At 37.2% G+C, this 25,364-nt stretch overlaps 1 protein-coding gene and 1 long non-coding RNA gene across 2 annotated transcripts; one reads left to right on the top strand and one right to left on the bottom strand.

Moving 5' to 3' along the window:
- Window positions 1–16,316: 16,316 nt before the first annotated feature.
- On the bottom strand, window positions 16,317–21,724 carry LOC116289306 (uncharacterized). The gene is made up of 7 exons (XM_031696199.2): window positions 21,414–21,724; window positions 21,096–21,311; window positions 20,754–20,890; window positions 20,017–20,369; window positions 19,192–19,572; window positions 17,552–17,699; window positions 16,317–17,021 (listed from the first exon to the last, which is right to left on the bottom strand). Exons 1-7 carry the CDS (start codon window positions 21,474–21,476, stop codon window positions 16,952–16,954), a joined length of 1,368 nt encoding a protein of 455 aa, XP_031552059.1. The 5' UTR covers window positions 21,477–21,724; the 3' UTR covers window positions 16,317–16,951.
- A 133-nt stretch (window positions 21,725–21,857) lies between these two features.
- Window positions 21,858–24,653, top strand: LOC116289309 (uncharacterized). The gene is made up of 2 exons (XR_004196322.1): window positions 21,858–23,959; window positions 24,381–24,653. It is a non-coding gene; the product is annotated as an uncharacterized LOC116289309 (long non-coding RNA).
- The last annotated feature ends 711 nt before the right edge of the window (window positions 24,654–25,364 follow it).

The raw sequence follows: 25,364 nt of genomic DNA on the forward strand, positions 1-25,364 counted from the left end.
AAACAAAAAACTTGCTTGCTGTGCTGTGCTGTGTGGAGTTTTAAAGCACTTGGGGATTGGCAGAACACGAGAGAAGTGTCCGCTACGCGTCGCGCTTCTCCTAACACTTCTCTCGTGTTCTGCCAGTCCCCGCTTGCTTTATAACTGCACAGCACGCGCGCGCGTTTTCTATTTCTTCAATATATGCATATGCAAAAACTTTGACCTTTTGTAAGTATATTGCTATGCCTCCTGTTTCTCTACGACTTCTCTCTGCTCTACAGCTCCAATCGTGTTTATATCACGGTATATAGACACGCGCGCCGTTTTATATTCCTTAATGATAAGATGTATATGTATAAACTGACTATATGAATAATGATTTTTAAAAAAACAAATGGCGTACACTTGATAGCTAGCACACTTAGCCTGCGCAAAATACTTGAAGTTATCTTTCAAAATAGACAGGAGAACGTAACTGTTCGGAATTGAGGGGAGGGGAGGGGAGGGGAGGGGATGGCTTTGTCCCAAGGGGACTGGGCAACGCTGTTGACTACACAGTAGCAACAGTAACATACAGTATATCCAAGCGAATCAGAAAGAGTAACGAAAGGTCGCGTGCGTGTTTGGTGAGCGTTTCAGCACTAGTCACTCATGCAGGGGTGTGCTGTATTTTTTGTTGTTGGGCTACATGTGACTCCGTTTTCTATCCACAGGAAGCCCAAAAATAAAAACAACGCCCCCCCCACACACACACACATACACACACATACACACTACCACTACCATCATACTCACGGTTTATTACAACACAACACTTTACACGAACATATTTTTACTCAATGACACGCTAGAAAACCCAGGGTAACCTCGGTTTACTCTTCGTTAATGTACCTTGCACCCGCCCCCTGTTTCTCTGTATCTCTGTTTTGCATGCGGCACTGTCTACCCTACCTACACCCATGATTGTCTGTACCTCTGTCCTGCTTAAAGTGTATATCAAGAAAACAAAATCATTTTCAAAATCACTTATATGTGAACAGTGTAGTAGTATGGTTGCAGTATTTTTGTATGTGGTCTTCTCTTTTCAGAGATATAAACATTTGAAATATTAATATGCAAATGAGATGACGTAAATTCAAGAATGGGTTACATTTTGCAGTGTAATTTACGACAAGTGTTCTGAAGTGAAATAACCTAAAAGTGTACAAAGACATACATTTCAATCATAAGGATGATTTGCAAATGAAAAAACAGCAGTACTTTCCAAAACAGCATTTTTGCATAATAAATTAGTCTTGAATTTACGTCATCTCATTTGCATATTGATATTTCAAATGTTTATATCTCCTGTACCCCTGTCTACCCTGCATCCCCTGTCTACCCTGCACCCCTGTTTATCCTGCACCCCTGTCTACCCTGCACCTTCTGTCTACCCTGCATACCCTGCATACCCTGCACCCCCTGTCTACCCTGCACCCTCTGTCTACCCTGCATACCCTGTCTACCCTGCACCCCTGTCTACCCTGCATACCCGGTCTACCCTGCATCCCCGGTCTACCTTGCACCCCCTGTCAACCCTGCACCCCCTGCCTACCCTGCAAACCCGGTCTACCCTGCACCCCTGTCTACGCCGCACCCCTGTATACTCTTCACCCCTGTCTACCCTGCACCCCCTGTCTACCCTGCACCCCCTGTCAACCCTGCACCCCCTGTCTACCCTGCACCCCTGTCTACCCTGCACCCTCTGTCTACCCTGCATCCTTTGTCTACCCTGCACTCCTGTCTACCCTGCACACCCTGTCTACCCCGCACCCCTGTCTCCCCTGCAGTCCTGCACTCCTGTCTACCCTGTACCCCTGTCTACCCTGCATCCTTTGTCTACCCTGCATCCCCTGTCTACCCTGCACCCTCTGTCTACCCTGCATCCTTTGTCTACCCTGCACTCCTGTCTACCCTGCACACCCTGTCTACCCCGCACCCCTGTCTCCCCTGCAGTCCTGCACTCCTGTCTACCCTGTACCCCTGTCTACCCTGCATCCTTTGTCTACCCTGCATCCCCTGTCTACCCTGCACACCTTGTCTACCCCGCACCCATGTCTCCCCTGCATCCCCTGTCTACCCTGCACCCCTGTCTCCCCTGTACCCCTGTCTACCTTACTTCCCTGTCTACCCTGCACACCCTGTCTATCTTGCACCCCATGCACGGATGCATTCGTTGGTTGGTGGATGAATGGGAATATGTGTTGGTTAGTGGGTGTACGTATGGATGCATGAATGGATAAGGTATTTTCTCTTTATTGATGGGTTGCAAGCATTCCCAAGAGAGTCAAAAGACAAAAACATGGCGGCCATTGTGGTGTCCTTAACAATGGATGCTTATAAGAAATCTTTTGTTAAATGGCACCAACGCTCCCCCGAGAGGCCGCGATGACGTAACGTGCAATTGAGTAATAGCTTTTGTTTTCTATTCTCTTCTATCGCATTCCCCACCAATCAAGATACTGTCTTAAAATGAAACGGTTTTCAATAGCGCAGCGCACTGATTCTAAAAATAGCTTAAAAATTCGGACAAACATTGCATTGTCTTTAACCGCTACGAGGATTATACGAACCGATTTTATTATTTTTACTTAAAGTTACAATGATAAACCATGCATACTAAGATCAACTGCGATCGGCTGTGAAAATTATCTGCTGAAAGTAAACTTGTAAGTTTGTTTGTCCGAATTTCGCCTTTGTCTTCGTTTTTATGACGTCACGGTTGCGCTGCGCTATTGAATGCACACTATGCCTGCTTTTATCTGTACAATACTGACTATCACTTTATTCTGAGTTAATTTGGCGCGTTCAGAACATCAAAAGCTTTGGATGATTACAGAAAATGTATTGACTTGCGTAAAAATATTTAAAATTCTTACTTTGAAAAAGTTCTTCAAGATCCTATCTCTTCCTGTTTGGATATTTGGATATCAAACAAGGTATTATCAACATTGTCTGATAAGCCTTCAGCAGAATAAACGCGGTTTTTTCGTACAGTCGTAAAATATTATAGGTATATGCAAACTAAGAGAATGTACAAAGTACATATACACGATATTTTCTGTATTCGAGGTATTTTCTGTATATACAGTATTTGCGCACATATGATGCTCTGTATCTTTATCTATACACGGTATTTTCTATAGACATGGGTTTTCTGTATACGCTTTTTTTGTATACGACGTTTACGATATTTTCTGTATATACGGTATTTTCTACATACAGGGGTATACGGCATTTTCTATATACGATATTTTCTGTATACACTCAATTGAAGAATCGTTGTCGGGTTCAGAAACATAGAACATAGAAGCTGAGACCGAAGTGGCACATGGGAAGTACGTTAATTAGATGTATGCTGTGGCCGGCGACCCGTGGCATCATCCACTGTTTTTAATACGCGTTTGGCATTCTAAACCGATTACATGGATGGCGCAAATGAATAAATTATAATATAATTATGTCATTTCCCATGTGCCATTTCGGTCTCAGCTTTTATGTTCTATGTTTCTGAACCCGACAACGATTCTTCAATTGAGTGTATACGGTATTTTCTATAATTAAACACAGCGTTTGCTGGTTAACTTACATATGTTCTCTGACGCGACACGCCTTGGCGCGCACATGGTCTTATCACACTCTTTTTAATCAACTCTTCTCCGACGATCTCAGTCTTAATTAAACTAGCAGTTTATATCCCGTCAACATTTTAAACCCAACGGTTATTGAATGTATAATAACATTAACCGCTGTTTTCTTTGCTTAATCCACCTGAGTCTCGAGTAATAAGCCAAATCCAATATTTCACATATCGCTTTTCTCTCTCATAATTAGACTTAAGTTGAAAACAGCACGGACAATGAGTAGAACAGAACAGTTTTTCATCTTTTCCCAGTCATTTAAAAATAAGTAAAATACGTAAAAAATCTTTCACATGGTGTTTGTAGCTCCAAACGCCGATGATTGTAACAATTCAACACTGATGAAACAGTTGACATTGTGAGAGTTTTTTCGGTATCCAAAGTCTGTGTTTGCTCGGCTTTCGCTTTGTTTTTGCCGCGTCTTCGCTTGTTTTACTCTAAATATAAACGTTCTAGAAGTTGTCGATGTGTGATCAAGATTAACGTTAGTAATTACTCCACAGAAAAGATCCATAGTGAAAATTTATTAAATTTACATTGTTCTGAGCCTTGTTTACTTGACGTTTTCCTATTCAATGTTCTTAAATCTTTGATTGCTATCGATTGCTTTTAAAAGGGTTTGTTATTACTTAAAAAACATGTGTTGGGCTGGAAGGATAAAAACGTCTTGTATCTAGTGTTTTGTCTACAAGATAAATGCTTATAGTAAGCCTGTCAGATTTAACATTTGTACTGATTCAAGAAATTTAGCGATAACGTGTCTTCTTGTTGTTACAGCTTGTTCTATACTTGTCCGGCAGCGCCTTTTCTTTGCTTGTTCGATATTTTTCACGACTGTATGCAAAACAAATCAAAAATCTTCCAAACAATCAAAAACTTGTTCCCAATTTTGTACTCTTTGTGAAATCAGGCTTGTGATTTTAAGAAAATTAGAAGCCTTTGAATACGTAATACAAGATTAATCACCTTCTTCTGTTCTGAACGCGAATGAAATTTGTTCAATTGTCTCGGCGTGAGCGTTCAATAAGGCTTTTACAAACAGACAAATATCTTTTGAGGTGACGAAAAAACATTAATAAGAAGAAAAAAAGCAAAAAAGCAATAAATAACCAAGTTCAACTTTGATGATTCCGAGAGCTAAACGTTAGCGGTGTTTCTAAAGGTATTTTCATGACATGTTGAGTTTCTCTTTTGCTGACAGCTTAATAAACTTTGTAATTTAATTCAATGTACCGCGTTTCTGCTCTCTATTGCGTGTCTTATTAATTTTACCGTTGTCGTGTTTAGAATTAATATTAAGCCGTCTTTTTGTGCTTTGTTAATATTGTATTATACCGTCTGGTTTTGTGGATTATATATTTTTTCAGCTATTTTCTCTAGATCTTGTCAGGTCTTTGTAACATAGATTGTATCCATGCGAATGATAAAAATCAATTGAGGCTGTCAAATCTGTTATTGTGAAGCTAAAGAACAGAACAGAACAGAACAGAACAGAACAGAACAGAACAGAACAGAACAGAACAGAACAGAACAGAACAGAACAGAAAAGAACAGAACAGAACAGAACAGAACAGAACAGAACAGAACAGAACAGAACAGAACAGAACAGAACAGAACAGAACAGAACAGAACAGAACAGAACAGAACAGAACAGAACAGAACAGAACAGAACAGAACAGAACAGTCGCATTAAATCAACCAAAGCTTCGAAATTCCTTCATGCATTTCGTCTAGTTCTTAATTTATTTACACTATGACCCGAGAAGTGTTTTGCTTTCCCTCAAATAACCATCTTGTGGTTTTCCTCATAGGCAGAACGTGAGTCACTAGAGCCATATGCTAACGCCAACCTCTTCCTCTCCATTGATGTATTTCTCTTCCTTTGTGAGCATTTAGAACAAGACACCACTGACGCTCAGACGTCTGACGAGCTTTAGGATATGATATTTGCTGTCCAATTTATACAAAGAACTTTTCTGTTCACTTTCATAACGGAACTGAAGTAGGAGTTAAACAGATGAAAAAACCCCAGAATTAAAAAATAGCCCACTCTCTTCTTAACGAAGTAAAAATAGTTACAGCAGCTATAAATATTTCTGGCTAGCCGTAACTAATTCTCTCGCCACAAAACAAGTCAAAACTCTTCATAGTACACCATAAATTTATTTTTATTGAAGAAGCATTTAGGACTCGCGCGTTGGCCGCAGTTCAGGTCAAATATGTTGTGGGTTCGTTGGATCAATGTCTAATTCATCGCAAGGTAAAAGATGTTATCCAATGGATCATCAAATCTACTTCCCATTTCAGACCACATTTTACTCCCTAGAGTATCATTTCTTTGTTTAACAGCTGCTCATGAGAAGACACATAAATACGGATACAACTCAAATAAAGGATCTTTTTCTCCAAAAAATGAGATCTGATCTAAAATGGGAAAATATTGCATAATGCATTAAGAATAATATATTACTTGAACTATGTCAATAATTTATCAATACATGCAAACAGGCAATATATATATATAGTTCATTTTAACCTTTGAAGTTCTATTTTTGTATGTGTTAAGCTAAAATTAGTTGGCAAAAACAACACGTTTTTTCAAACTAAAATTAGTTAACTTGATGACGGACCTATTAGGTAAAAAATGACGGGGGAAAAAACAATCCATAGTGATTTGAATTAAGTTTCATTTGATTCAAAGTAAAATAGGATATAGTCAAAGCCTTGGCCAGCATAAAATATTAATTGTAACTTAGCAATTGTATTTTGAGTCTATTGAGTCGGGAAGATTCAGTAATATGAAAACGTGTTCTAAATACTGGAATGGAAATATAATTTTCGTCAAGAACATTATTTATCCTAATGAATCATTTTCGCTTGTTTTTGCCACGATTCGTCTTGTCAGTAACTACGTTTCCTTGTCCTTTAATTTCCTAGTTAAGTAGTTATCAGGAATATAAAATATTGTCTCTCAAATAACGACATTTTAAGATATTTTGTCGAGATAAAAGGATGGACGCCATCATGTTTATCTCCCAACGAACCACGATTTAACCTCACAAACACTCTTAGTGTGACGTCAAATATCGCAGTTCAAAGATCTTTCTTTACTAGTGCTTCTTAAATAAACATGATTCTGATTCAAGAATCTCGCTAGGAAAGGCTTTTTAGACAAACATGACATCATAACGACAGATTTCCGGGACTTACAGCCAAACCGGCTGCCCACATGCATGTCTGAATGACACGCTAAGTGGCATTTATATTGGCAACTCATTTTGTTGATATGGTTTAAGATAGAGAACGATTAAGCTAAATACTTCCTGAACAAGATCCTGACCGTGTTAAGTGGAATATTGGCGAGTATTTGAGTCTTGTAATTTGTTAATCCGAATGTGAAGCTGTCAGCCAAGGGCTTTTGGTCATGTCGTAATGAGTGATAAAGATGACCGTTTTTGCTTGTAACTTTTGCATTTTTTCCCTCCAGTATGTCAGTCGGACAGGAGCCCATTCCCCGGAGCGACAACTGCTATCCCAACATCTCGAGATATCATTTTCTCGGACTGGTTATTTTTAGATTAGTTTTGGTGCCAAATCAAAAATAATTTATCGTTAGCTTCTCTCGAAAACCGTTTGAAATATAAACGCTCTAGGAAAAACTTACACAAAGCTATTGTAACTCTATTTTCAGTTCCAAGATACATATTAAATGAACCACGTCACGTGCATTTGGCGATATGCACGTGATCAGTCTCCACAATATTGAATGTAGTCACGTGTATTATTCCGCCGGATGACGAATAACTGCTTTCCGCCATATGATTGACTAAATATACAGAAGATATAACTAGCTAAAAACTAGTGTGAGCTGCGTCGGTGTTTCTAATGACACAGTAATGATAAAAAGGTAAATTATACACCGTGAAAAGATGAAAAAACTTACTGACGTCTCGGACTCTAGACGAAGAACTTTTTCATCTTTTCACGGTGTATAATTTACCTTTTTAACATTACTGTTTGACTAAATAAACAGTCACTTTAGGCGTTCAAATTTATAATTGTCGATTGAAATTACCACATTTGAAAAAATATAATACCTATAAGGCCGAAGACCTCAATATGGTCATTCAATGTGGTGGAAGCGATTACAAAATTAAAAAAAGAGCTTTATACAAATCCGGTGTCGGGATTGAGCGAGGAAAAATGTAGCACCGACTGATTTTCAAGGTCACTGTGTATTTGATTCCCAAATCTTTTCTGCCATTGACAAGGTAACAGTACGTTAGGCAGGCTACCTATGTTACTGTAAGTCTATATACTTAAAGGATTAGACAGTTTAATCATATGAATGTCGGACAAAAATAAATAAACTTAAGCTAATCTTGCTATCGTTTTTTTTCTTTCTTCAGATAAACAGCAGTCTTCTTTGCTATGACGAAGTTCCATCTTGTCAGGTCTCCTAGTATGCCATAGAGCATATAACCGTTTTTAGAAAGAAATCCGCTTTGCGTGAGTTTAAGAATTTTGAATGATAGTTAAAAACGGGTGAGCTAGAGATGATTGTCTTGGCGTGGAGAGTATAAATTCCGTCTTAAACATAAGCTTATATGGAATTAACAGGCAAAAGATTGAGTAATCCTAGCTTAAGAAATGGCAGACAGTATAGATTAGCTACTTAGCAGTTGTATTAGTAATGTAGTGGAGATGAAATCTTATCGTTAAAACAATAGTAATTGAGATTACGTTGTTTTTAGTAAATAAAAAACGTATTCGAAAGGAAAAGAATCAGTGATCTAAGTTTACTAGTAAATGTAGAAATGATAGTGAGTTGAGCAATCGTCGGAAATATAAAGAAAAAGGTGCACGTCTAAAACGTCGTGTTAAATTCAATGTTACTCGACAGATTACCGTTTTATCTGGTCGTCACATAGGAAAGATTTAGTGGATCATACAACAGAAGCAAACATAATGGGATAATAGATTGCTCTTGTCATCATAGGGTCGTCCTCGTGTAGCATTAACTTGGCTTCTTATAAAACCCTTCAAATAAGGTTAGGGCAAAACCGCCACGCAAACATTCAATATTAAGAAAAGGAAACGAACTGACGTTCAAGGTCAGCTGAGGTTTTGAATCTACTCCAAAACTTAATGTTTCTCATAAGGACATGTTTTGAAATCTCGGCCCCGTACAAAAGGGCAAAAGCAGATCGACAGAAAGTGCCGAAAAAGTATTTTTTCTAGAGTGTTTTAACATATTCTCTTAATACCGACTTCTCTAAGTTACCTATGTTTTACCAACCTAACAAAAAAAGCCGAATAATTTAAACCAATATACATAAATAAATTGTTATCAATTAAAGGTAATGAATTCCCATTGAATGACTATAATGCGCTAATCGAAGCTGAGAAATGTCATTTAAGGTTAATTAGTTAAATAATTAAAAATAAGCATAAAAAATTCGACATAAAAAAATATAGTCGTATTCTCTGGCTTTCATGTTGTTATGTGGGACCCAACATTGAAATTAGGCTTATAAGGTAGTGACAACAGTAAATCCGTGAAACACTGAATTACTAAATAGTACAAAATAGTGCTAGTTAAACAATAGAAAACAATGCGGGAACTTGCATGAAATTGTGCTATTTAGTATTACCGAGTTTCACGGATTTATTGTGGTCACCCTATCTAGAAAGTATTTTCTTCTAGCTGTTAAGATTGTGAAATATCACATCTATGTCGAGTCATCGGCCTGATCACAATTACAGCGCATTTGATTGATAAGCAAAAGTAATATACCAGAGTACCATACTACTAGTAATAACCTTATAAAAACAGATTACCACACACTGCTCTGGAAGCGGTCGTTATTGTGGATTAAACCATGATATATTGCTTGGCCTATTGAACGCGGTGTCTAATGTTCGCTTCAATCTGCAAGATAATCATCGACCTCTGAGAGCAATATGTTGTACAAAAAGAGCGATAGGTAGATCATCTCTTGCTATTAAAGAAAATCATGGATTAAGCTGGCCTTGAATAGAAAATCTGATAACAAAACGGAACACTAAGAGGAGAGGAGGAGAGAATGAATGAATGTACTTTATTAAACAATGTCAGAGCTGAAGTTATTTTTCTAAGATCTATCGAGAGAGAGTTCAAAAGTTTGGGCGCTAGAAAATAAGAACGATTTTCGCAAATTTTCAGTTTTTGGTTTAGGTAAGGCCCGGTTCAGACGTCGATATTTTGCCGTGTCGAATTTAACTGAAGTCGACTCAAATTCATTAAAATTCGACGTCCGTTTGAAACGTCGATTTTAATGTTGCCAAAAACCAAAAACCGAAAGCCAAAAAACGGTGAAATCTTGAGTCTTTTTAATTTATGCATTAGATTCGACTCGACAAAAGATCGACTTTTGAATCAACGCCGGTTTTTTGCAGTTTCGCGCGACTCGAGCAGTCAACTTCAATTTTTTGCCGACCTTTATTAAATCTGTCGATCTCAATTGATTCAAACGTCGCTCTTCTCATGCACTGAATGTAAATAATTATTAGATTCGACGCGGCAAAAAATCGACGTCTGAACCGGGCCTAAGTTGAAATGGATTTCATTATTCCCTAAGCCATAAGGGTTTCTGGATTCAACCGTGGAAAATCTTTCAGCACAAGACTTATTGGTGATATATAACTTGTTGTAAATCGTGTACAACAATAAAGCCCTATGTTGAGCCCTTCTTTGTGATAGGTCATCCCAAGCTATCTTTTCTTATATCTTTTGATCTTATCTCATAAGTTGATTTTGAGAGAGGAGAGGAGAGGAGCGGAGAGGAGAGGAGAGGAGCGGAGAGGAGAGGAGAGGTTTGAAATAGCTTTATTGGCATGACCTACAATTTACAGGTATTGCTTAAGCATTGAACATTAACAGGAATTTTTTTGTTATATTTTACAAACACATTGTACTAAGAAAAATATCTATATATCTATATCTATATATATATCTATATGTAAAATAACATATTTAAAAATGTAGGTAAAGAGAAGGTATCCGAGAGCAGAGCAGAGCAGAGCAGAGCAGAGCAGAGCAGAGCAGAGCAGAGCAGAGCAGAGCAGAGCAGAGCAGAGCAGAGCAGAGCAGAGCAGAGCAGAGCAGAGCAGAGCAGAGCAGAGGAATTTTCTTTCCATGAAGAAGGAACTGACACACATGATTGTTTTGCGGCTAAGGCGTGGCTGCCTCACGCTATACAGTCTTACAGTGTTTTTTCGCTAATAATTTTCGCACAATCTTCGAAACCTTGCCCTGCAATGATCAATAGACCTCTTCGGCTTGGGGTAATATTTTCCCATTTCAGACCACGTCATTCCCTAGAGTATCATTTCTTTGTTTAAGGTTTGCGCTCGGTTGCACATGAGAAGACACATGAATATGGATACAGCTCAAACAAAGAATCTTATTCTCAAGGGAATGACACGTGGTCTGAAATGGGAAAACATTACCCCAAGACGAAGAGGTCTATTATGACAAAGATGCTTTTAAGTATCCGTACAGTTTTAAAATTAAGTCGTCCTTCGTCAGCTTAACTCCTGATTGTACATATCAGTTACCCTTGAAATAGAACTCACAAAAAACCCTTGACCAGGGCAATACTATTTGAGGAACCAGATACGAAAAAATACTTCAACAGCTTCAATATGTTGAATGTCATTATAGGATTTCCGGAAAACGCACGCTAAGGGAGGACTAGCTATTTGCCATCAATTTGAATGACTAATTTACCTTGACCTTTTCAAATGGCGTGATTCGAACAGGCCATATTATTGGTTACGAGTGGACCACTCGGGGTAATCCAAAGATTCCAGGAACAGCAAAAATGACCATAAAAGGTCGACTGATTGGGTTTCATATCATATGGTTCAATATGGCGCAGTGTTCAGTTTTGATCATTATTGACGACTCTTAGTAAAACTTGAGTGAATGGGGACTTAGCCTCAGTCTGTGGTCAATAAAAAAACACCAGAAATTAGAATAACAAAAAAAGCAACTACTGGATTCGAGGCTAAGTCCGCATACACTGGAGTTTTAAGAGTTGTCAATACAAAGGAAGACCGCAGTCAAAACCTACAATTTGTGCTAATTTGTAGAATGAATAAATGATTTCAGTGGACTACTTCGACTGATACGGCGGCCATCTTGGCCATCAAGGCAATGTTGGGCGTTCAGGGCAGAAATACTAGCTATGTCATAGTATATCCACCAATAACTTTGCGATCTTCAACTCGGTCACTGTTATGGATCCCATCTATCAAATTCAATTCCTATGGCGGACGCGCTTTCGCAAACATCAGCGCCGAAATTATGGAATTCAATCCCTGAACACATTAAAAGAGCAGAAACAGTAGAAACTTTCAAAACTAAGTTTAAGACATTTTTGTTTCAAAAACATTATTTTTAGTTATCATATATATATATATATATATATATGTCTTGTTTGGCGCATTGAGATTAGAAATATGCGTTGTTAGGCACATTGAGGTTAGAAATGCGCCCTATAAGCAGCTATTTATTAATATTATTATTATATGACGTCGATTGATGTTAACAGCTCACCAGAAGAGGATACAACAAAAACTAAATTAAGACATAGATCACCTTGTATATAACTATATATTTCTCGTTATCTTTGTTTTGTTTTTCATAGTAACAAAAAAGAACTCTATACCAAATACCTAAGTTTTACCAAATAAATACTTGGTGAAGTTGTGCTTAGCCAGTTTTTTTATGCTGTATTTGATTTGTTAACATGAAAGAACAGAAGAAAGATGTTGTATAGATAGTTGTACATCCTATGGGTCTCAAGAGATCAGCATGATTTCAACAGCTGTCTTAAATTCAAAACGGACCGCCGACCACCTTCGCTACTTGGACAAAGGGAGTACCCCTCCCCCCCCCCCCCCCCCCCCCGGGGATAATATGACATTGGATTGGTTTTCTTGAGGCGTGTTAAAACTTATTCCATCAGATAGTCAAGATGCCTGAACTTCGTGTGGATAACATTCCAGACACGAGTCACCAGGGCAAGGTTGTACAAAGGATGGATAACGCTATCCGTTGGATAAATCTTATCCAGTGGATACATTTAGAATCATTGGTTTTCTTTATGGCGTGTTAAAACTTATTCCATCAGATAGTCAAGATGCCTGAACTTCGTGTGGATAACATTCCAGACACGAGTCACCAGGGCACGGTTGTATAAAGGGTGGATAACGCTATCCGTTGGATAAATCTTATCCAGTGGATACATTTAGAATGATTGGTTTTCTTTATGGCGTGTTAAAACTTATTCCATCAGATAGTCAAGATGCCTGAACTTCGTGTGGATAACATTCCAGACACGAGTCACCAGGGCACGGTTGTACGTAGGGTGGATAGCGCTATCCGTTGGATAAATTTTATCCAGTGGATACATTTAATGGATAACAGCATCGACTTATCCACTGGATAAGATTTATCCGATAGATAGCGCTATCCACCCTTCGTACAACCAGCACCATTTTTCTACTCATGGTTCTGACTCTGGCCCAGGCAATAGTGAACCAATCACCGTTGCAGCAGTTTTCCCAGTGGAATTAAAATCTTTTCCCACAAAAAAACTACACAGTATTAATTTTAAAGAGTACTACAAGGATGACGAGCCAATTTTCTTTCGTTTGTTGAGCTTAATTATGGGACAGCAAAAGGGCGGATTTAGGGGTTGGCCGACGGGGCCTCGGACCCAATTTTAAAAGATGTATATTTTTTTAAACTTGGCAAAACTTGTATTTGTATACGGTTTTTCGGCGCACTCTTTCTTTAATTCCTGTATCCGCCCCTGCCCTCCTCCCCCCCCCCCCCCCCCCAAGTTTTATCGGCTGCATGATCGAATACTTGCACGTTGGTTTTCTCCTGTGCTTTAAGAGTTTTTCTCACCTTACTTCTAAACTTCAATCGGTATTTTAACGGTTTATGGAAATAATCTTTTTAAAAACAACTTCTTGGTTCTTTTTCGATCCGGCTTCTTCCCCTCCAATTAGAATTCCGGAAAAAACCCCAAAAAATTCTTCTTCATCAAGAATAATAATCTCACGTATAGACTTCCTGAATCGCTGAAGACAAAATAATTTTGATATTAAAAATGATATAGAACACCGAGCACGTTTGTCGTGTTGAAATTAGATTGGGAAAGTAAACTCTTTCCGGTATATGATTCGTTCTTCCCTTTTCTGGGCCCCAGAGCGCTACAGCACGCAATTTCTTGTGGTGGGTGACGTCAGTGTGGTTAAGTGTGGTGAGTGTTTATTGTTCTACTTAAAGCCTAACAACACTCGTTATCCAAACAGGTTTTTAAGGACGAAAAGTACTTATTGTTTATGAAAATAAACGGTTTGGTCACAGCAAGTATCACTGGGAAAGACAAACTTAAGGATGAATTTTGCAATAATATTTGGTGTTTATTCGGTAGACATCGTTAACCACAGACCGATTAGTTATGCTCTCTCCTCAAACCAGAAGTTTCTGAGGAAACAAGCTATTTTAAGGAACTACGCTATCTTAACTCTGACAAAACAAATTCTAATTGTCCCATAACACTATGAGGATGTCATGACAACGATCCGTTAACGCTAAGATTCGTGGTCGTAGGAAGGATTCAAAACAACAACTACACAAAGAAAAGAGCAATTATAGCCACCAAATACGGTATATATCGTAGGATAAACACCATTTTTTGAACAAACTATCAATTCAGCTGCAGAGCAAGAATTAACTAGTCGCAATTCTTTTTTTTTCTTCTTCTACATTATGTTCTCTCTTTAAACAAGCTGTGATGTCATAATGATATGCAAATGTCTTGTTGCCATGGTGACTAATAAGCGTGTAGTTTCGCTTGTAGCGATTTCAAATTAGCGTAGGAACATTGTTTAGGAAGATTAGTCATTTGCTCATAATACGCTTGAGTCAATCGCGTCGAAAATGAACTGAAATAAGGATTCAGAGGGTTCGAGTCTTGGGTTAAAGAGCTGTCATTTTTTATCGAATTTGTCGTGAGTTCCAAAAAGGCGTAGCGGGAAATGAGTTTTCCAACAATCAGTCGGGAAAATTGGCTTTGCGGTAAGATGTTTGTCGTCCAATAATTGATTAAGACAATTTGATATAAACTGGCAAATAGCTTACCAAAACATTGGGGTCATTTTCTCTGTTGTTCTTCGAGAATTTTCATTTATTTTAATAAAGATTTCTAGTAAATAAACCGATTTTAACTGAACTATTTTTATTGAGATGGCGTAGAAGGTTTAGAACGGATTAAGGGATCAGTGTCCACTTTTGTTATTAAGAATCCTTCCTTGATATTGTATTTTTCATATATTTTTCCTTGGTTGTGTCCACTCAATTTGAAAGCCAGAACAAATTACTTGATTCGTTTTTAATCATTTTTGAGGGGTTTTCAAATGTAAACTCACGGCTCTCAATCATTAAACAAGTGGCTGTCTGCAAGCAATATCTACGCCTTCTATTAGTGAATGAATAGTTAAAAATACCTTTAATATCTAAAAATATATAATAAGTCGTTTCCTATATTAATGCATTTCTCAGAAAAGAAATGTCTAACTATCAAAAAAAGAAAAACGAGACACTTCTAATATTTATTAGATATGACGAGATTTTCTTCTTTAGAAACAGAATATTGATATCATCACCATAAATTTGAATTTCGAATCTTTTTTGCACGATGAAAGAAAGGTTTTACGGTGCACAACAGCATTTCGCGCCTTGAGGTGAAAACCTAGCTACGCGCGTTCAAAATTTTCGCGCCCTTTCGATCTTTTCCACGAATGATTCTTAAAACATTTTTCAACGAAAAAGCAGTGCATAAAATATCAATACCATTTCATCTAATTCGAATTAAGCATTCCAAAATTATAGCTTTTCATATCTAGAAATCGTTTTGTAACACTGAGTTGGTTTTTAAAAAATGAAGTAGAATTCGATAAATCTGCTTCAAGATGGCGACTACTTCAAATAATCTAAAAAATAAAATATTGGTCTCACAATATGTCATTATTGTCGGAATATAATTGTTTGGAAACGAGTTTGTAAATTATTAATTGCGACAAGAAATTTTATTGTACGTAGAGATATAATCTGTTAACATCTGCTCACGCGATGCTGTCTCTTCATGTACGCCTTGTTGTAGAATAGAAGTGCTTGTCGGCTGAAAATATCTGGTCTGACCTGAGGTTGTTTGTGGGTCAGAAAACAACACGATGGACTTAATCTCAAATGCCAAGTCTAGACATCCTATTCATGCAGTTTACAAAGTGCTTTTGGCTTGATTATTCACTATATTAAAGTATCCCTCTGCTCGCTTTCCGACCTTCAATATTTGAAATCAGGACGAGTACGATAAAAAGAAAAAAACTTTCAAAAATTCTCCAAAATTGTTTTGAATATTAGATCTAATATTTTATGAAATAATAAAGTTGTCGGTAGCGAAATGAAAATTTATAATACGGCAACTTATTGACGTTTATATCCAGTGAAAAAACTTGTTAATCTTTAAACCGTTATAAGTTGTAATCAAATCGGCAATTTTGGGTCCCACCCTTGATTATTTTAGACCACCATAAAACTATTGACGCATTTTTTATTTCAAAATTATTTTCTATTTGTTATTTTTCTCCTATCTACAAACCAGCTCTCATTTCAAATTAAAACTTCAGGTGTAGTCGTGGGAAATTCAATCTCCTTTACACCACGTCTTTCTAATTTACAATACTTCTTCGACATTGAAAGCTAAGACATTGTTCTTTATCAAGAACATCTTCTCAATTTCGTAAAAAAAACACTTTAGCACTGGATGTTTTGAACTTTGAGTTCCTTCCAGGATTGTCTTAAAACTATTTTTCTTTTTGTCATGGACTAAGAAAACAAACACACAACTAACTCCTTAAAACATGACATCAACAAAAACATCGAAAATTGGTATTTTATACCCAGTAGAAACACACGAGAGAAAAAAAAAACGCTTTGATTTTGTTGAAATACAACACGATTAGAAAACAGGTTTAACCCGGTCTTTTTTAGTCTACAACTAACTTTTAATTGTTCACACTGACTGAGCACTAGCTACTGACTCTTTTGCATCTCTCAGCCTATCAGTCGATTTTTTGTTTATCTATGAACTCGGTAAGAAAGCCCTGCCTTCGTGGAAGTTCTTTTTATGTTCAGTTGTAGAGTTTGGTTCAGCTTTCTTCGGCTTTTATCGCGATGAAAGTGTCGTTAGTGCTAATGCAGCGTCAAATTCTCTGTAGTTTTTAGGCTCATTGGTTCTAAAAGGCGTAAAAGAAAAATAGAAAGCAACGAGTGAGCTTTTATTAGCAACTGAAACACACAAAACACAAGTTCCTGAAACGCTCTCTAGACACAATAATGTCACACTGTTATCTTGTCAGACAAAATCTTGTTTTCTTTTGATGTTCACCACTGGTTTGGTAAGCGGTTTTGTACTGTGGTCATAATTGAATGCTCTAGTATTTTGGAGTGGGTGAAGTGTGGACAAATGACATTAAGAAACACCCTTAAGCACTCACTGTCTGGAATGGCTTGAATACCATTCAAAAGAGAAAGCAGTAGAGTTCATAAATCAGTCAGGGAATATTTATCGAGTAACAGAAATAAGGATGTTTTTATAAGGGCTAAAAGGCTTGAAAGGAAATTTTTTTCGCGAAGGGTGAAATCGTCCAGTTTCGTTACACTACGTCGCTCACTTTTCAGTCCCTTTGCTACACACAGAAATTGTTTTAAAAGAAACAGATTTGAAGCTTTAGCATGGTTCAAACAGTTAGCTTTAGATATTTACCTTTTCTCGGAGGGATTTAACGCGTTGTTACTGCTCGACTTCACTTCTTCATCAGGTCGGAGAGCGTCTTCTTGAACAACATTGCTTGGACTTTTCTCTCCTTGGCTGACTTCTCTCGTCTCTTGTTTATATGTCTTTGAACTCGGAGCTAGAGAAAATTTGAAAAATATCCCGGTTTTTTTGACGAAATGAAAAGATATTTTCCACTTATCTCTTAGTTCTAGGCGATATACTAAATGTTGAGACATTTTTCAGAATATTGAATGGGGAAACGTGTAACAAGTTATCAATACACGAAATACCAACTTGAAAACATGATAACCTATTACCATCACACCTAACCAACTCCATTCTATATAAACAGTAAATTAAATTCATAGAAAAACAAAAAGCTTGAAAATGAACCGACCTAACTGTTCGAAATAGTCCTCGACTCTCCAGCAGCAATAACACAAACCTTTATTCAAAAATTCACAAACTTTATCATGTTTTCTCGTCTCGACTTGTTCTAAAATGGGGATTAGGCAATATTGTCCTCGACAGACTAGTTTTGAAAATACATTTGTTAAGGACTTAGGAAAGATTTGATCAAATGATTTGATTAACGGGCTCTTCATAATTGAATTCAGTCACTGGACTTCCTTCCTTCTGGAAGGTTGTAAGGCGATAAATTAACGTTTGAAAATTAAACCATTTCAAAAAATATATAACTACATTCTCTTGCACCAGTATCTGGGGTTTAATAATCGCAGTTAATGGTATATTATTTCGGATTTCGAATGAATAAAACAAGAGGGACAAGAAAATAAGGACCATATATAAGTTAAGCTAAACTTTTCTTGAAGACGTTCTTACTAATTACTTTGCAGCAGTTCTCAGAAAACAGTATCGTTAAGGAAAAGATATCCATGATTGACCCCGGCAAGTTTGTTCAGTTAGGCTTTGTGATGTAACCTCTTGATAAAAATCTTTTCCAAATGGCTCATATGATACGGGGTCATAAAGAACAGAACATTGCAAAAGTGGAACTCTGCCAAGAGATGAGATATGCCAGGTAACGATCTGAAGTAACGTTTATGATCGTAACACTGATTCTGTTTTTATTTAAACCAGTAATAAATCATCTGGGCCGTCAAGAAACCGTGTTATTGAAGTGTTCTTTTTAAAGTCAAGCAAAGGTTGCAAAACAATTGTAAAACAGCTATAAAAAGACTTTTAAAGTAAAATACGAATGTCTAAAAGATGGGATATTTTGTCTGTAAAAGAACTGTTTTACAAGGTTTTGTTTTGCACACCCACAAGTCTTGCCGTCTCGTCAGTCTTGCACGAAAACATATTAAACATCTAATTCTTAAACTTATGAAAAAAAACATCTTACAACCAAAACCATCTTCATACTCTTATATAAATGATTATCTCTGCAGTCGTGTTAAATTGTTTTTCGTGTCTCTTAAAGCGTGTGTTGGTCTATAAAGGCAATGGGTGGAACACAACAAATTTCAGATAAAAGCCGTTGTGATACATGATATAGTGGCTAAAACACTTGAAAATCGCTCTAAACAATCATTATAAGCAAGTTCGAATACAAGTATAAACATGTTTTTAAGATTTACTTTGATATGCAGGGGTTTGTATCATACCTGATGTTATAACTGGAGTTTCTGTTGAAGTTCTTTGTGTTTGAATCGAAGGAGGAGATTGATGGTTTTGTACAGGACTTGAAGGCTGAACTGGACTCGATGACATTGGTGGATTATAAAAACAGCCATCGACCCACTTTCGAAGACTTTTCACAGGCGAGTCCTCTACTTTACCAGATACTTCAAGCTCTCTCTTGGTTATTATAGCAGGAAGATTCCTTATCGCTGGCGTAGGAACCGCAGTTGTTGTTTCATCGACATTAGAGCAAAAAAAATCGCATTTTTCAGACTCAACACTGGGATAGTCCCGATAAGATTTTTCTTCATCGCTGCCCTCGTTTTTCTTAATATTTTCTTTCTTACTTTCTTTTTCTTCGTTTTCTATAAAAATAAAATAAAAAAATAGAAAAATCTTAAAAAATCTTCATAATTTTTTTATCAATTTAAGACGTGTATAATACTGGTTCGGTTCATGTCAGACAATCGCAGCTTGGGGTAAGTGAATATATATATTAAAAAAAAAGAATTGGAAACAGCGCCATTGTCTAAAAATTCACATTTCAGGCAACGCCAAAGTAAAAATTTCACGGTGGGACCCACCAAACTTAAAAACTAAACTATTGTTTACTGGGCAACACACATTAGGGTACATTAAGCTTCACTTTGTATAAATATAGAAATGTGTTTAAATGTTAAGGTTATCTAAAATTCCACCCACTTTCTGGTATTTCCAAGTAAAAACTAACCGGGAGACAATCATTATGGAACACTAAGCATTTATTTTCGAACACTGGATTATTTTTAGAGTTTTTCATGAGCTTGTACCTTGAAGTTTAATGTCTGACTGCGATTCAGATGGTTTTTCATCATCACTATTTATGTCCAGATCGATATCCTCCACGTCGCTTGAATCTCCACCGTCTTTTCTTTCTCCGCAACGATTTCTTGGAGACCAGGTCATTTTATTTTCTTTCTTGAGTCGCCTTCGAGCATTGGCAAACCACGTCGATACTTGAGTGAGTGTCATTTTTGTCAATATTGCCAACATTATTTTTTCACCCTTGGTTGGATATGGGTTCTTTCTGTGTTCATATAGCCAGGCTTTAAGAGTGCTTGTCGTTTCTCTTGTCGCGTTTTTTCGCCTTGCTCCAGCGGCTGCTAGATCGATGGGCGAAAATCTAAAAATTGAAGAGAAAACGTAAGTGAAAGTCCATTTTCAGGACGAGTGACAAAGTATCATCCCACAATATTAGCAGTATTATCTAGGTTGTCCCTTATATATGTCTGTAATGTCTACTTGAAAGTACATTTTACTGTGTACATATCATTTTCTGTCAAGCATATAGTACCTTACATAAGACTGGAGTAGCTTTAAAACGATACGTTGGACGGGGAGACAAGTTAACAGATCTTCTAATGCTACGAGGAAATCATCTAAATGGTCTATGAAACACGCTGGCTAGTAGCGTAAGATTACACTAATGTAAGGGCACTAATAGATTTAAGTAAGTGGCCTGGATAGTAAAGACTATTTAGTATACTAGAATAAAGTGGAGGAGTACCTTTCTGCAAAGCGAGTGCAAGCTGCATGAGTATGTGGATCAAAGCCGTGGAATTCAAAAGGGTTTCGAGTTGCTTGCGAAAGGTACCATGAATCTCTCCAAGGTTGTGCCATGTCTTTGAAGTCACACGTTCTTGTCTGTATCAACCGCCGACAGCAAATACAGAGGAGGGAGAAAATACAAAAATATCTGATTAGACTTAATTACTACTAAGGGAATAGAACAGGATTTTGTGGAAAACTCTGTTAGGTTAAGCTAAAAGACAAAATTGAGAATTAGCTGGGCTCTTGCGAGACAATATTGATGCGGTTTGCAAACCAGACAATGAGAAAATGGACTTACCAGTGGTGAATAAAAGGCTGATAGCCCTGAACCGCTACTAATCGTGAACGCTCCGTCCCCAAACGGTGGTCTTGGAAGAACATTAACGGGCATAGAAGCAATACGGTGCTGTAAAACTCTGTCTAGTTGACACGGACAGACGGATTGTCCAGGTAAACCATCCTGGATTTGTTGACTACTATCACAACAAGGGCTACCATTGCCGTGTAGGACCAACTAGAACCGAGACAATTAAAGATGACGATGTGTCTAGATTGAATTGCACTGTACAAGAATCAAGTACGCCAACTCGTACAAATCTCTGAGCTTAAAACTTACCTGAGGTGAATATGAACACCCGAACTGTGAGCACGGCATCTTGGTAGCAGTAGAGTTAGCCATTCTTACTCTTGTAATAACATCAAAAACTCAGCGACTTAGCAAACAGATTCAATTCAGACCACTTCAGATTTAAATAAATTATCGTAACGTAATCCAATGTCACAACGCCAGCGTCAGAGCCAAAAATAAAGTCGAGAAAGAGGCCGCCACGATGTGCTGGGGAAAGTATCTTCTATCCTGGCGTTTAGTGTACAAATTTACGAAATCCTTGAACACAGTTCTACACTACTGTGCACCAAACAATATTCCCAATCGGTTCATCTTGTTCGCTACAAGAAAGAGCGTCAATTTTGACACATTGAACATGACGTCTTCCCTTAGCACCAATCGAATTAAAATAGGAACAAGCTATGTATTGAAAACTCTTGTTTCTGATTGGCAGACTGGCAGTTGTTAACTAGGCGAACATTTATTATTGTCTAGTGCCAACAAGAAAACAGACATGTTTGACAGGGAAAACCCGCCCATGTGGGTGAGTTTGCGGCTCGAAGCTCCGCCTTAGTGGGTGCCCTTTTTGCTGTTGTGTCTTGCATACCAGGATTCGACTTGTACGGTGTAGTTAATGAGTTGCTCTAGCGTAGGTGGCATGATTGTCTCTCATATTATTGGCATTACGGACCTGATTGTTAGCCGTTCAATAGCCCAACATGACATTTCAAAGGGCAGCGATAATTCGGTGTCCTTTGCTCTGCTAAAAATGAAAAACTTCACGTTATTATTTCTTATTTCTGTTTGCCTTGGTCGTTTACAGTGAACGAGCCAAGCGAGTAGTCGTATTTCGGTACTGATCGACCCTGACACTACAGACGTTTCGGCTTGTTTGTGTTCTTGCCGCGCTGTCCTCTTCAGGGTTTCGTGTAGCAAGCTTCTGAAAAACTAATTCTGCTGTTATATGGTGTACATGACAACTTATAATTATCCGACTTCAAAACTAGATAATGATTTGTGTTATTGATTTGTGTTATTGCTTATTGTCTTCTGGTTAATACTATTGTTAGTTTTTCTTGGTTTAACATTCGCCTCGTTCAGTGTTTTCCGCTTGTTCGCAAATTTCGCGAAAGTAAACGAAGGCTAGAGAAGATGATATTTTGGAGCCGAGATTCTCGCGGAAGCCATTCAGCTGTCAGAGGAGAAATTTTTCAAGCGTGGTGATTAGTGTTGGTTGGTTATGTTGAGATTGATTGATGTCGGCAAATAACACATGCATACAGATGTATTTAGTTATAATTCAATCGATTATCCGACAATTAGCGAGTCAGCTCATTCAATTATTGAGCGATTGTTATAAGGACTTCAAGGACATCGAATTTGTGAATGCACCGATTGCCTTGTTGTAAGCAAGCAATCGTTTGTTGTTTTTTTTACTGGAGAATGAATATTATAGGGGAAAAGGCGTTTGCACTCATTATTCGTGTTAGTTTTAATGGGTTGATGAACTAAAATCTTAAACAAATAGAGAAAAAGCCGGTTTTAAACCGATTATATCTTGACTATACAAGTTGTTTATGTATTAAAACAAAAGAGTACACGGCAATAAAATAACACCAACTGCATCGCACGTGTTATGGTTGAGATAAACGTTCTCTGGTTTGTATTAATCGATTTAAAACGCCTAGAACATTTTCAAAATAGTGAATTTTCAAGCTGCTTTTAGTCCCGTAGATGAGTTGAACTTGGCCAAGCTTAATATTCGCTTTGTGTTACTATCGCACTGCGTGTGAACAGTCTGGACTCATGTCTACATTTTATGATAAATAGGTGTATTTTCAATAACGTTCATGCTATGTTTGCCCATCCAATCATTTGTGCTAAAAAATGGCTTGATTATATAATACTAGAGTGAACAGTTTATAACAAGCAAGGATTCCTAGCACGGCTATGTCGAGTGTGGTCTGTTGGGAGCTGTAGTCTTGTTACTTATCTCGAAGTGTATTGTCTTATGAAATGACAGAGTCGTGCCCTTGAGATACTTGGACTTTCTGTTGTGTTTTGGATAATAGCCTCAAAGAGATAGCATTCTAGTTGGTTCTAAATGTATTCAAATATTTCCATGCTCGCATCATGGGAAACCCAGCGCGCGTGCGAAAACCTTTACATGGCACACGACGGGTGAAACAACCCAAGCTACAATCGAACATTGAATAATATCGTTAAGCCATAATGCGACAGGAACCTCTTCAAGCGTCAATCAGGTGAAAGCAAAACAGGAAAAAGTTAGAAGTTTCAAGTGCTTCTATCTACAGTTAGTGCTCTCGTGGCTAACAGAAGGTCAAGAGATACCAAATAATCTTGCCACTTGTCAAAAGAAAAAAACTTATTGACTTTATTTAAAAATATCTCTTAAGATTTTAGTTAGAATTTTTTTAACTAAAAATAAAAAAAGGGTTGCCATGGCAACGTGAAATTTCGAACATATATGTACCATATTTATACAAAAAAAAACTATCAACGTTGTAGACTTTTCTTTTTCTAGACATGAAGAGGTAAAACGTTTATTTTTCTGAGATATTTACTATTATTATTATTTTTTTAATTTGTCTTGGGGTCCTGAACATGAAAATATTCGTGAATTTCGTGTCAAGAATTCGAAAACTCTAGCGGAAACGATTGGCTTGAGTTTTCATGATTTCTTGCTGAAACATTAAAATACTCCAGCTACCAACGCTAGGCCGGCTCCGATGTACTTCCTACACAACAAAGACAATAACAATGACTTTGGATAATTTAGTTGTACACGATGAAAGAAAACGAGACCAACCATGAAGATTCTTTTCAATTCCAACATTTTGGAAGCATTGGCATATTTTGTTGTTTATATTATTGTCATGTTTTGACGTAATGTTTTCATTTTCTACATGTTCTTTGGAATTGTTATTATGTTATGGTTGGCGTTCTTGTCATCAGTGGCACTAAGGAAGCTTGTCTTTCATGAAAAAACACATGAATGCAAGATGATGGCGAGGAGAAGAAGAAGGGTTTAACAACATCCGCTGCGAGGAAATAGCTGCAGTTTATAAAAGACTCTAAATCAAGATTTCATTCACTCCTAATTTAAATTAAATTTGACTTAAATTTAACAACACTGTGTAAAAAAATTGAATCAAAGTTAAGTATAATACACTTTTAAAGATACATTTATAAATACCATAAAATAATTAAATAAATGGCCAAAAACAAGGTTTTTTTCCAGTTCACTTCGAATAGCAAACTCAAACAATGGAGCTAATTAAAAGCCTTGAATTGCAAATAAAAAAGAGGGGAAAAAGAGAAACCTTTAAAAAGAATTTTTCATTGTGTGTGATCGACGGCCAAACGCTCTCGCTTCCAAGAGACAAGATGTCTTTACAAATACAGTTCATTGGCTTCAAGATTCACTTCTTTAACATCAGTGAACGTCAAACCTTCCATAGCCTAAGGGCAGTTGGCAAAATAAAATGATTTATAATAAGATAAAACTTTGTTGATCTACAACTGTTAGAGTTTCGTGCAAAAACATAACCCCACTGCCAAATAAACTCGTTATTAATGAATGAAGCGCGGAAATGTTACTGAAACAGCTGAAAAATGGAAAACGTGACAGAGTTTGATAAGATAATCATTATATACGTAATAGAGATAACGTGATACGCCTCTATTATAAGATTATGCAACATAATCAGTTTGGTAAACACTTGATAAACATTACTAAACTCGTTTATTCAAACATTTTTTTAAACGACCAGGTTCAATTAGACCGTTTTCTCAAGGTTGCGAGCGCATCCAACTTGACGGGCCACAAAACTGAAAAACGCAAATTCAGTAAATTGAGAAGACAGTTTTATTTTAAGAGGAGAATAATTAATTTATGAATTCTTATCAAAAAAAATTCATAGCAATGCATGATAATAC

The sequence above is a fragment of the Actinia tenebrosa genome, unplaced genomic scaffold, assembly GCF_029948245.1.
Source record: "Actinia tenebrosa isolate PJP-AT-01 unplaced genomic scaffold, QUT_ActTen_1.0 PGA_scaffold2__45_contigs__length_23673736, whole genome shotgun sequence".
Taxonomy (NCBI): domain Eukaryota; kingdom Metazoa; phylum Cnidaria; class Anthozoa; order Actiniaria; family Actiniidae; genus Actinia; species Actinia tenebrosa.

Excerpts from the sequence above, each read along its gene's own strand:
- LOC116289306 (XM_031696199.2), bottom strand. The coding sequence starts at position 21,476 with ATGGCTAACTCTACTGCTACCAAGATGCCGTGCTCACAGTTCGGGTGT. Across the intron at positions 19,573-20,016 it reads GTCAGACATTAAACTTCAAG|AAAACGAAGAAAAAGAAAGT; the intron begins GTACAAGCTCAT and ends TTATTTTTATAG. Across the intron at positions 17,700-19,191 it reads AACTCCAGTTATAACATCAG|CTCCGAGTTCAAAGACATAT; the intron begins GTATGATACAAA and ends AATTTTCTCTAG.